The 13,481-nt window shown below is 35.0% G+C and overlaps 1 protein-coding gene across 1 annotated transcript in view; it reads right to left on the reverse strand.

The window, feature by feature from the left end:
• Positions 1-11,895, reverse strand: part of LOC129613974 (DNA-binding protein D-ETS-4) — a 62,670-nt gene extending 50,775 nt beyond the window's left edge. Inside the window, exon 1 of the mRNA XM_055528329.1 lies at positions 11,856-11,895. Coding sequence (XP_055384304.1) covers positions 11,856-11,879 — 24 coding nt within the window. The 5' untranslated portion in view covers positions 11,880-11,895. The remainder of the gene's footprint in view (positions 1-11,855) is intronic.
• Positions 11,896-13,481: the final 1,586 nt, after the last annotated feature.

Raw genomic sequence — 13,481 nt, forward strand, 5'->3', positions numbered from 1 at the left:
AGAACCCTTTGATTGAACCATACTTAAAACATGAAATGGCTATTCGATTTCAATAAAAATTACATGCATTGGCATTTTCAGCAAATTTTTTTTAAATAGGTTTTAGGGTAAAGAAAAAATCACCTCTACTTTATTATAACTTTTAAAATTCGAAAATTTTTCATGAAAAATTTTCAAAAATTGTTAATTCGAGTACAGAAAAAAATTCTTCTAATTACGGAAGCAAACGGCCGTCTTTGATTCTTATTTCGCGTAAAATTATTTGATTTTCGAACAAATACTTTGCTTGTCTATGTTTCATATAAAAAATATTATAAAAGAAATAGTAAATTTTGAACAATATCACAAAAAAAAAAAATATTTGAAGATCGTACACATTTTTAAAATGATTTAAATTGTTTAAATTGAAAAACGAATAAAGTCAAGTAATCTCACAAAAAAAGAAAAATTCAATTTTTTTTATATCAATTTATCTTTGTACTTTCTACGTTTCTTAAATAAAAAATATAGAACAATTTATCAGACAAGAACAAGGTATGTACAAGTACATTTGTCTATTCCATGTGCATTTGCCTTAGTTTGCAAAAGTAAACAAAAAAAAATCAAAACTAATTGTGAACAATAAAAATTTATCTTACACAATTAAAAATTTAATTGTAAATTCAACACAATTTTTTATAATATCTTACGTCAACATGCGTAATTTCATACGTTAATTTCATGATAATTTTGAAAAATTCTAACACGTATACATGGAATATACTAAGTGAGCTAAAGTACATAGCTCAAGTTGTTAATTTTTAAAACAAGAGTCTATTAAAGTCATACAATTTTGGTATATAAGAATTTCACACTAAAATTATGTTATTATCGTAAAAGTAAATTATGTTATTATTCTGTACTGTACATATTTTTACAGCCCTGCATTTAAAAATACTGTGATGAAATTAAGTTTCACCTGAATGCACCTCTCAAACAATTAATTTTCGAAAAAGTTTTCACGAATGAGATAAGGAGAAGTACATTTCTCTCAAAAATACAATAAACTATTTCAATTGTTAAAATGTTATTAGTAAATTTTTAACAGTGTACGTATGTACCTATATAGAAAATAGATATATGTATTTATCTGCCGTATCGAACGGAGCATAAATAATAGAAATCTATTTATTTTTAGGTGCGTCATAGTCAAAATTTACTTGCATAGTACAATCAATTTTTATGTCCTTTAAATTTTGTACTACTTGTGCATAGTTTGTTGCCAAATATTGCAAAAAAGTAATGAAAGAACTATGCATTTGGAAAATATTTTGAAAGCTATTAAAAAAACGAAAAAAATTTTTGTTGATTGCAACAAAATTGAAAGTAAATTAATGTTAAGTGTTTTAACAGATAAATGCGGGTATTGCTCTAGTGTTATTGAAATTTTGAAAAATACTGTTTTTACACCTGAGACTTCCCAAATCTTATGTTTTACCCTTGTTTGTTAGCAAAATTAGAAAAAGTGTGTTTCAAAAAAAAAAAATATTAACGTTTTTGGAGGTAGATGTAGAAGAAATATCATCTAGAATTTTACTTATATTTCTAGAAATTTGAACTTAATATATACAACAGACATTTCACTTTTTCTAACACTCTTGTTCATTCATAAACTGTAAAGTAAAAATAATATTGATGTATTGAAAGTGCGTAGATAGTCGTTTTCCGAAAATCAAGAACCTTAAAAATTAAATTCATCCATGTAAAAGTTTATTTCTCAAATTTTCATTAAAAATACTAAAGAATTCTGCATATAATTTTTATCGCTTCATTTACTACAAGGTGGTTTCGGTGGAGGAGTGTGTGGAGGAGGAGGTGGGTGTGGAGGAGGCTGATGTGGTGGTGGCTTCTCTTTACTTCCACTTTTTTCATGACTTCCTTTACTTTTCTCCTGACTCTTACTTTTACTGCCTCCTTTCTCGTGGCTTCTACTTTCTTTGCTGCCGCTTTTCTCATGGCTTTTACTTTTGCTGCCTCCTTTCTCGTGGCTTCCACTTTCTTTGCTGCCGCTCTTTTCATGACTTTTGCTTTTACTGCCTCCTTTGTCGTGGCTTCCACTTTCTTTACTGCCGCTCTTCTCATGACTCTTACTTTTACTTCCTCCATGTTCATGACTGTGACTATCTTTGCTGCCATTTCCATGGCTTTCATCGCTATTTCCTAGGCTTTCAGTTTCATGACTGTCTGATCCTGATGTTGTTGGAGGAGGTGGTGGTGGTGGAGGAGAAGGAGGAGGAGGGGGAGGAGGAGGTGGTGGTGGTGGTGGACCATATCCACATTCATGGCTTCCGGATTGGGGCGGCGGTGGTGGAGGAGGCGGTGGTGGCGGAGGCGGTGGTGGTGGAGGCGGTGGTGGTGGTGGTGGTGGCGGAGGCGGTGGTGGTGGTGGCGGTGGTGGTGGTGGTGGTGGTGGTGGTGGCGGTGGTGGTGGTGGTGGTGGTGGCGGAGGCGGTGGTGGTGGCGGAGGCGGTGGAGGCGGTGGTGGTGGCGGAGGCGGTGGAGGCGGTGGTGGTGGTGGCGGAGGCGGTGGAGGTGGTTCACTACTGCCGGCACTTTCGTGACTGCCCCCACTTCCATGGCTTCCTCCGCCTTCATGACTACCCTTGCTTTCATGACTACCACCGCTTCCATGACTACCTCCGCTTTCATGACTTCCGTGACTTTCATGACTATTACTTTTACTATGCCCACCTTCGTGACTTCCACTACTTTTGCCGCCACTTTCATGACTGCCTCCGCCTTCATGAGTGCCACTGCTTTCGTGACTGGCCCCACTTCCATGGCTTCCCCCACTTCCATGACTGCCCCCACTTCCATGACTGCCTCCGCTTTCGTGGCTGCTGCCGCTTTCATGACTGCCAGGTGGCGGTGGAGGAGAAGGCGGAGAAGGAGGAGGAGGTGGTGGACTATGCCCACATTCATGGGATTGGGGTGGTGGTGATGGTGAAGGTGGAGGGGGCTCGCTACTGCCGCCTCCTTCATGACTGCCCCCGCTTCCATGACTGCCCCCGCCTTCATGACTCCCACCGCTTCCATGATTACCGCTACTTTCGTGACTGCCACCACTTTCATGACTTTTACTTTTGCTATGCCCACCTTCGTGACTTCCACTACTTTTGCCGCCACTTCCATGACTTCCCCCTCCTTCTTGACTGCTCCCGCTTTCATGACTGCCCGGTGGTGGTGGTGGTGCTGGTGACGGAGGGGAAGGGGGTTCACTACTGCCACTGCCGCCACCTTCATGACTCTCACTATGGCCACCCTCATGACTTTTGTCTTTACTATGCCCACCTTCGTGACTACCTTTGCTACCTCTGCTTTCATGACTTCCGCTACCTTTGCTATCATTTCCATGACTGCCCCCACTTTCATGACTTCCTCCACTTCCATGATTACCGCCCTTTTCATGGCTTTTACTTCCACCTTTCTCGTGACTTCCACTTTCTTTGCTACCGCTCTTTTCATGACTCTTGCCTTTGCTATGGCTACCTTCATGACTTCCGCTACCTTTGCTACCATTTCCATGACTGCCCCCGCTTTCATGACTGCCTTCGTGACTACCTTTACTGCCTTTCCCATGACTTCCGGAATCGGAATCTTCTGGTGTTGGTGCTGGAGTGGTTGTCGGCGGTGTAGGTGGCGGATGCTCACAGTGACAGTCCGTTCCGCAGGGCATACCGTACGGTGCCCCAGCAACCAGTACTATTAAAGATATATTAAACTTTTATTTTTTTAGTTAACACAAATAACATTAATAACAGTTACCACAACAAAGGGCTAAGCCCAAAAGAATAATTAGTTTCATATAGAGACTTATTTTTAAGAGCAAACTATATGGATGCTTATTAAATTACTTTAGTATCGTTTTTGAATTGAGATTGAAATATTTTTACCTTTTATACTTACAAGTTGATCAACATTAATTATTATTGTTGGTAATCATTAATGTTCATTACCCTATGCAAATCTAAGATATACATAACATTTTACAGAATTAATATTTGAACATCTGAAAAAATTTCAATTTTTAATTAAAACGGCAACATAATTATTAAGAATATTGGCAATTTTTAAAAATATACGCAAAAATAGTTTCATATAGCTATTTAGAATCCAGTGGAATTTTCGTCGTGTGTAGAATCCATATGGTTTATGGTTATTGCATTATATAAAAAGTCTAGTCAATTCTATATTACAAACACAAAACATACTCATTAAACAAGAAGAATAAAAAAAAGTCTTTATTTAAACAAGTATAATTTAATTATTTGACCAATATGAAAATTGACAGCAAAGCGCAATACCTGATAACGAATACATTTTTTAACACATCTTTAATAGCTTTTTTAAACTTATGCTGAGTGATAATAAATCAATTGTGGAAAGAATATAGAAAAAACTACAGTGCGGTATTTAGTAAATTAATTTAGCTAATTTTTGTTAATTATTAAGATTATTAAAAAACATATTTTAGAATTTATCTATAAAGCCAAAATTAATTTAATATGCGTCATGAATCACAGAATTTCATGTTTTAGCCATTTTCTTTTTGTAATTTCATATTAACAAGTGTCGAAGAGTATTTTTATATGTTTATGTTTTCCCCAGACTATGAAGGCCGAAAGACAAAGAGGTAATAAATATGCCAACGTATATCAAGATTATTACATGAAATCAAGCAAACTGCTTACCAAAAATTTGAAAATGAAAAACTGAAAATCACAAAATTTAGACAAAAAAAAAATTCAATTGGGTGTTATTGTTTTACTTGTATTTATTTTTTTTCTAATGAGAGCTCGTACACCTTGTGCTAGCTCTTAATTTTATTTACACTATTTTAAGAATGACTTGTAAACTGGTGAAAGAAATTGAAATTTGTGCAATTTCATAGTTTTTAGAATTCTGCAAAAGAAAAACTGAACCCAAGATATTTTAGTTATAGTTTTTTAAAAATTTTAAGCAAACTAAAGAGAACTCAAAGATTTTGTATAATAATATTTTGTATAATAAAGAACAATACATATTTAGTTTGCAATAGAAATATTTAATTAGTTGTATACAGTTTGCAATATATTGAAAAAAGGTCCATTAAATGAAGTACATAACTGGTGTGCGTGCAGAAAACTTAAAAATTTTTGGAACGAAATAAGATGCATAGATTTATGCATAAACTTGGTTCATTGTTGTTGTTTCAAAGATCATCATTGCTTGTATGTTTTAGTTTTTAGTTTTGTGTAAACCTAAATGTAAGGTGTCTAACTTACTATACCTTCTAACTTACTATTAAATTCACATAACATTCGCTTTAAACCTTACATTCAAACTTTTACAATTTTACTTTCGTAGCAAAATAGAATTTTTGTTGAATTTAGAAAGAATGCGTAATATCGCTGTAAATAAATTACAAATAACTGATTAACTGAATTTATTCACATAAGTGTTTATTTCTTAGTTTTTCACTGAATGTGGTCAAAACATTTTTCGTATATAGTCACTTTCTTACTTTAGCATCAGCATGTCGGGGGAGGAGGAGGCGGTTCGTAACAAGTAGGAGGAGGAGGTTCTCTACTGCCACTACTTCCACTTTCATGACTTCCACTACCGCTTTTACCTCCGCTGCCCGCACTTTCGTGACTTCCACTGCCGCTTCCTAAAATACTTCCATGGCTTCCACTGCCGCTTCCTATGATACTTCCACTACCTAGACTTTCATGACTCCTACTGCCGCTGCCTCCACTTTCATGCGTAACTCCGCTTTCGTGACTGCCCGATTGAGGTGGTGGTGGAGGAGGTTCACTACTGCCGCAACCTTCACTTTCATGGGTACCTCCGCTTTCGTGACTGCCCGATTGAGGCGGTGGTGGTGGTTCACTACCACCACTACCTCCACTGCCGCTGCCTCCACTTTCATGACTTCCACTGCCACTGCCTCCACTTTCATGACTGCCTGATTGAGGTGGTGGCGGAGGAGGTTCACTACTACCGCAACCTTCACTTTCATGGGTACCTTCGCTTTCGTGACTGCCCGATTGAGGCGGTGGTGGTGGTTCACTACCACCACTACCTCCACTGCCGCTGCCTCCACCTTCATGACTTCCACTGCCACTGCCTCCACTTTCATGACTGCCTGATTGAGGTGGTGGCGGAGGAGGTTCACTACTACCGCAACCTTCACTTTCATGGGTACCTTCGCTTTCGTGACTGCCCGATTGAGGCGGTGGTGGTGGTTCACTACCACCACTACCTCCACTGCCGCTGCCTCCACTTTCATGACTTCCACTGCCAATGCCTCCACTTTCATGACTGCCTGATTGAGGTGGTGGCGGAGGAGGTTCACTACTACCGTAACCTTCACTTTCATGGGTACCTCCGCTTTCGTGACTGCCCGATTGAGGCGGTGGTGGTGGTTCACTACCACCACTACCTCCACTGCCGCTGCCTCCACTTTCATGGGTACCTCCGCTTTCGTGACTGCCCGATTGAGGCGGTGGTGGTGGTTCACTACCACCACTACCTCCACTGCCGCTGCCTCCACTTTCATGACTTCCACTGCCACTGCCTCCACTTTCATGACTGCCTGATTGAGGTGGTGGCGGAGGAGGTTCACTACTACCGCAACCTTCACTTTCATGGGTACCTTCATTTTCGTGACTGCCCGATTGAGGCGGTGGTGGTGGTTCACTACCACCACTACCTCCACTGCCGCTGCCTCCACTTTCATGACTTCCACTGCCACTGCCTCCACTTTCATGACTGCCTGATTGAGGTGGTGGCGGAGGAGGTTCACTACTACCGCAACCTTCACTTTCATGGGTACCTCCGCTTTCGTGACTGCCCGATTGAGGCGGTGGTGGTGGTTCACTACCACCACTACCTCCACTGCCGCTGCCTCCACTTTCATGGGTACCTCCGCTTTCGTGACTGCCCGATTGAGGCGGTGGTGGCGGTTCACTACCACCACTACCTCCACTGCCGCTGCCTCCACTTTCATGACTTCCACTGCCACTGCCTCCACTTTCATGACTGCCTGATTGAGGTGGTGGCGGAGGAGGTTCACTACTACCGCAACCTTCACTTTCATGGGTACCTCCGCTTTCGTGACTGCCCGATTGAGGCGGTGGTGGTGGTTCACTACCACCACTACCTCCACTGCCGCTGCCTCCACTTTCATGGGTACCTCCGCTTTCGTGACTGCCCGATTGAGGTGGTGGTGGTGGTTCACTACTACCACTACCTCCACTGTCGCTGCCTCCACTTTCGTGACTTCCACTGCCGCTTACTATGATACTTCCACTTTCATGGCTGCCTGATTGAGGTGGTGGCGGAGGAGGTTCACTACTAACGCAACCGACACTTTCATGGGTACCTCCGCTTTCGTGACTGCCCGATTGAGGCGGTGGTGGTGGTTCACTACCACCACTACCTCCACTGCCGCTGCCTCCACTTTCATGGGTACCTCCGCTTTCGTGACTGCCCGATTGAGGTGGTGGTGGTGGTTCACTACTACCACTACCTCCACTGTCGCTGCCTCCACTTTCGTGACTTCCACTGCCGCTTACTATGATACTTCCACTTTCATGGCTGCCTGATTGAGGTGGTGGCGGAGGAGGTTCACTACTAACGCAACCGACACTTTCATGGGTACCTCCGCTTTCGTGACTGCCCGATTGAGGTGGTGGTGGTAGTGGTTCACTACTACCACTGCCTTCAGTTCCACTACCCCCACTTTCATGACTTCCACTGCCTGATTGAGGTGGTGGCGGAGGAGGTTCACTACTACCGCAACCTTCACTTTCATGGGTACCTCCGCTTTCGTGACTGCCCGATTGAGGCGGTGGTGGTGGTTCACTACCACCACTACCTCCACTTTCATGACTTCCACTGCCGCTTCCACCTTTACTGCCTCCACTCTCTTTTGTTTCGCAGCAACTTCCTATTAAGCATCCATCGTCACAATTTTCATGACAACTTGATTCTGGTGGTGGTGGAAGAACTGGCATACATGCGCAATCTTCACCGCAAGGCCTTGCAACTGTAAATGCTGTTAATCATAGAATAATTAATTAATTTCCACTAAACGTAAATACCATTTCTTATTTTTACCAAAACAAAGGGCTAAACCTAAAACAATACTAAGCTTCATCTGAAGGTTTTATTAAGAACAAATTCTATAGATGTTTATTAAAACGGTTGAGTTTTGTTTTTGAATTGAAATTGAAATATTTTTACCTTATATACTTTTAAATTGGTCAACGTTACTTTAAATTGTTAGTTATCGCTTACGTTGATCGCTATATTTACAGATCTAAGATGACGGCTTTACTGAATTAATATTTGAACATAGTAAAATTTTTATTTTTAAATAAGATGAAGAAATAGATATGCGAATACTCACTTTTTTAAAATATGCAATAATTGTAAACAATTAAATACGCAACAACACTTCTTATTAACAACCTTCTGTAAAATACCAGAGTCAATATTTTGCAATGGCCACTTTTTTTTATTTTAAATACAAAGAGAAATTGCCTTTTAATATTCATATGGCCAATTTTCTTTTAATTCATAAAAATTCGAATTAATTCATCATCACAAATATAAAACATTCTCATTCAACAAAAACAAAAAACAAATAAATATTTAATTAATTGGTACTCGACAGTAATTAAATTTTTGACACATTCAAAATACGTAAAAGATGTTGTTTGCTTATTCTTAATTTTTTTTTTATTCGCTTGTTATATTTTTTTAAAATTTGCAATAAGCCTTCCGAAGTGACTTTTCATGAAAAGGGACATTAATGTTTAAATTAATATTACTAGGCTTTTATTATCATCATGGTTTCTAGAGATGTTGGTTTGCATATTTCATCAATTATATACTCGTATGTAGATATTGTATAACAATAATTTTTAGCAGATTTGTTTTTAGGCAAAATAATTTGAAATTTCCAAAAATTATTTTCAAATTTTCGCAAAAATGCATACTTATGTAGTATTTTACAAACAATAACAATTTTTATATTAAATTTGTTTCGAAACGTATTGTGTACTAGAAGCCCCTAGCGCGAATATAATATAAATTCGCTAAAGCGCTAAATTCAAATATGTTTGAAAATTTCGAAACAAAATTAAGACACGAATGTGACGCATACCTATACATAAATAATTAATTTAATGTCATTGAAGTTGATTTGAAATGATCTTGAATTGTTTATCTCAAAATATAAAAATCCTTGAATTTTGTACGCTTCATGTGCGCCTTATAAACCGATTATATGTGTCAGACCATTTCTATTTTCAAGTAATAACTGCTCAAACACTTTGAATTAAAAAACTGAAAATATTAAACAATGCCGTAAAAATAAGCACGTTAAATATTACAAAATAACTACGCCAAAATATATTACATCTAGGAAGATGAATAACTTGCATTTTAGAGAAAAAATCTACGTATCCCTTTTTTAGCACTTTTCCAAAAATTTTTTGAAAAAAAGTGCGTATTAGTTTCACTCTGTCCGTCCGTGGACACTTTTTTTGTTTACAAAACTTTTACATACTTGAAGATAGAAAGCTGAAATTTAATACATACATAGATCTTTACTAGAAACTTATTTCCGTAGAACAAAATTTTTACCTATCTCCCCCCCTCTAGAAGTTATACCCCCCTAAAACCCTAAGAATGGCCTTTTTTAACTATTTGTTGCAATGAAACCATAACCATTTCTGAAATTTTGCAAACGCAGAAAGGCAGTGGCTTGCTTCCCCTAGCGCGGTATACTATAGTTAAACTTTAGAAAAAAAAAATGGCCGTTCAAATTTACCGTCCTTTTTTTCCAAATTTTTGATTTCGTTTTTCTTCTAGACCCCAGCCTGTAGAAGCTTGAAATTTTAGGAGCTTTTAGACATTAACAAATAGTTGATTTTGTTAAAAGAAAATCCATCTCCACCCCCTCTCAAGTTATCGCCTCTTGAAATTTGTAATATTTGAATTTTTGACACCTTATATTTCCAAAACCGCAAGCTTTTTCAAAAATCTATAAACGCAAAAAACTAACGGTAAATTCAATGACATTAAAAAATATAATTATTTTTCTTAACTAACACAACTAACCCTTAAAATCGAGCATTATGTTAACCCCAGTTTATACTAATTTTTGCTTTATTTCAAAGACTGCATAAATTTTCACTTGTTGAAGGGAAAAGTGCTACAATACAAACCATTGGTTTGACCCAACTTTATTTCTTATTGATGTTTGTGACAGAACACATATTCAGATCTGAAATCTTATTTTAGCACCACAAAGTGTGCTCAGTTCGACAATGAAAGTAACTAGATAACTTGAATTCGCGTTATTTCAAGAAATATGAAATTCGCGTTCTACCGTGATTCATTCAAATGCTTTCTCCACTGTAATTGATTTGAATTTAAAATAATCTAGCGTTTAGAAAAACAGAAGTGTGTCTGAAGAATTTTTTATTTTTGCCGTTTTCAAATAGGTTTTGCTAATGAACAAAGTTTTATGTTGGCAACTGATTCCTACTTTGTGTTTATAAATATTGCGTCAAAACTTTGTTTATTTTTCTAATATATTTACATAAGTATACACATGTTTTACATGTTAACAAAGTTTTAGAAAGATTTGTAGAGCCGGGGTAACAATGCACCGCGACCGGGGTAATAATACACCGCGACCACGTATAAGGATCTATTGTGTCCTCTCCTCCCCTCCTGTAAACTCGAGCACCTTAAGTGACCCGGAAGAATCGTTTATTAGTAACTTGCGTCATCCGAAATAAAATCGATATATACTCGTACAATACATAATTATTATTTGATAAAAATATAGTTGCTTCCTAAATATTTAAAACTTACCGCTGTACTATTATTAAGGTTCAAATATTTAAGTGATAGGTCAAGAAACATTTTACCTCAAACAAATGAAAATACTGCTTCGAAAAGCGATATAGCTACTAAATTAATTTCATTTATTTATCAAATACATATTTTATAAAATTATAGTACATATATAGAACTATTGCATACATTTAGGATGAGCAAAAAAAATATTGAAAAAGGCGTTAGCATAATGTTTGAATTGAGCAGTTAAACATGTGATTTAAGAAAAAAATGTTATTTTTCGATCGCACAACATTTACCGTTAACTTTGTACATTTATAAAAATTTTGAAAATTTTGCGGTTCTGAAAATATAAGGTGCCAAAAATTCAATTTTTGCAAATTTCAAGAGCTTGTGCGTGGGGTGAGGTGGAAAAAAATTTTCTTCTAACGAAATGAACTAATTATTGTGCTACTAACCGCTAAAAGCTGATGAAAATTCGGATTTCTACAACCTGATGTTTAAAAGGAGAACGATATCAAAAATTTTGAAAAAACGTATTTTAGGTAACGGTTAATTTTAATGACCATTTTGCTTTTTTAAAATTCAACAAATCTATGGCGCGATAGAAAAAGCTAACAATTACTTTTTTGCGTTAAAATTTAAGAAATGTTTGTGATTTCGTTACAATAAATAATAAAAAAATATCATTTCTAGGGTTTTGTGGGACTATAATTTTTAGAGGGGGGAAGATGAGTAAAAATTTTCTTCTATAGATTCATTACAGAAGATTTCTCGTAAAGGTCAATTTATATACATATATATTAAATTTCAGCTCTCTATGTTCAAGGGTGTAGAAGTTTTTCCAAGACAGTAGAAGGCAGATATACGGACAGACGGCCGGACAAAAAAATTATTTTGAAATTGTTCTAAAAAAAATAAAATTTAAAAATAAATTATACAAATTTACTAATTACCTCTGTTTTTGGAAAATAATCCATTATATTGCTTTTAAAAAATTTATTATAAAAAATTAAAATAAATTTATTGATTGCAAAATTGCAAAATATTATAAAAAAATAATTATTTTTTGTTTTATTAGAAATGTTTAGTTTTTTTAGTTTTTTCTTTTCCCCTCAAATTAATTAAATTATTTTTTTTAATTCAAATTATTTAAATTCACTGGGAAATTTATTTCAAAATTTTCTTTTCAATTAATTATTACTTTTTTTTTGATCAAATATTTTTTTCTACATATTTTTTAATTTGATTTCACTTAATATTTTTTAGCTAGTGTTTATGAAATGTGTACAAATTATACAAAATGTGGGGTACTTTGTTTTAGAAGCACTTATTTTCAAAATTTAATAAAAATTAATTGTTTTTTTTACAATAATTTTTAAATTTATACAAAATTTTATGATTAAATATGAATATTGATACTTTCAAAATAAATATAACACTTATGATTATTTATATATACTTATGTATTATAATGTATAACAGTTAGATTATTGCGCATCACATACAAATATTATAAAATTTAAATATTGAATATTAATTATAAATTTACAAGTTATTTACAAATACGAATGCAAAAATATTTTTAACTTTCGTTTTCTTGTTGTTGTTTTTTTTTTTTTAATAAAAAAATTTTCTTTTATTAAAAATATTTTTTATTTGGATATTTTTTTAATAATTATTATGAAATTAAAAACGAAAAATTAATTTTTCAAAATCATTACTTTTAATGTTTTTTTTTTTTTTTTATTTTATTACGGTCCCAAGATATCTTTTCTACATATAACAATACAATTATGTGAGTATGTTTGTCAAATATATTTTAAAATTCGCATTTAAAAAAGTGTACGTTTGTTAGTTTGTTTCTTTTTCTTTTGAAAACTTGTTGATTTTTTTTTTATTTTATTGTTATTTTTTTTTTGTTATTCAAAAAATACTTGTATTTTTTGTATTACAATTATGTTTTCGACCAAAAAAAAAAAAAAACAAAAAGTGCAAAAAAACAATTTTTTTTTATGTTTTGTCTCCACACTTTTTAAAGATTTTTTTTCTATCTCTTTTTTTTTTTTGTTTATTTATTTTTTGTTGTATATTATTTTCTATATTAATAAATAACGTTATTCGTCCGATCACTTCAGCTTTCTACTCGAGATTAATCGCGCAAAAATGTTGAGATTGTTGAGTTTGGCGTGGTTGGTTTTCTTTGGTAGTTTTGTTGTTTGGTTGGTCGGTTAGTTTGTGTATTTTGATTTTTTTTTTCATTTTAATTTTATTTTTTTCTTGTCTTGATTACTATTCAGTTATACTTGTTTATTTTTTTTTTTTATTTTTTTTTCTTGTTGGTTAACTATTTAGTTTTGGTAAGCAAGCAAGCCTGTTTAGATTTAATTTTAAACTTTACAAGAAACAAACAAGTAGTAAGTAGTGAAGTAATGTAAAGGTGTGTTACACAGTTGATTTGTGTGTGTGAGTGAAAAAATTTAATATAATTAATAAGTATATGTAGTCTCTATCTCTTCTCTTCCAAACTGTAAAAGAAATAAAACAAAAAAAAAAAAAACAAAAACATTTTTTCTTTTATT

Source organism: Condylostylus longicornis, unplaced genomic scaffold, assembly GCF_029603195.1.
Source record: "Condylostylus longicornis isolate FDR11 unplaced genomic scaffold, ASM2960319v2 ptg000098l, whole genome shotgun sequence".
Classification (NCBI taxonomy): Eukaryota; Metazoa; Arthropoda; class Insecta; order Diptera; family Dolichopodidae; genus Condylostylus; species Condylostylus longicornis.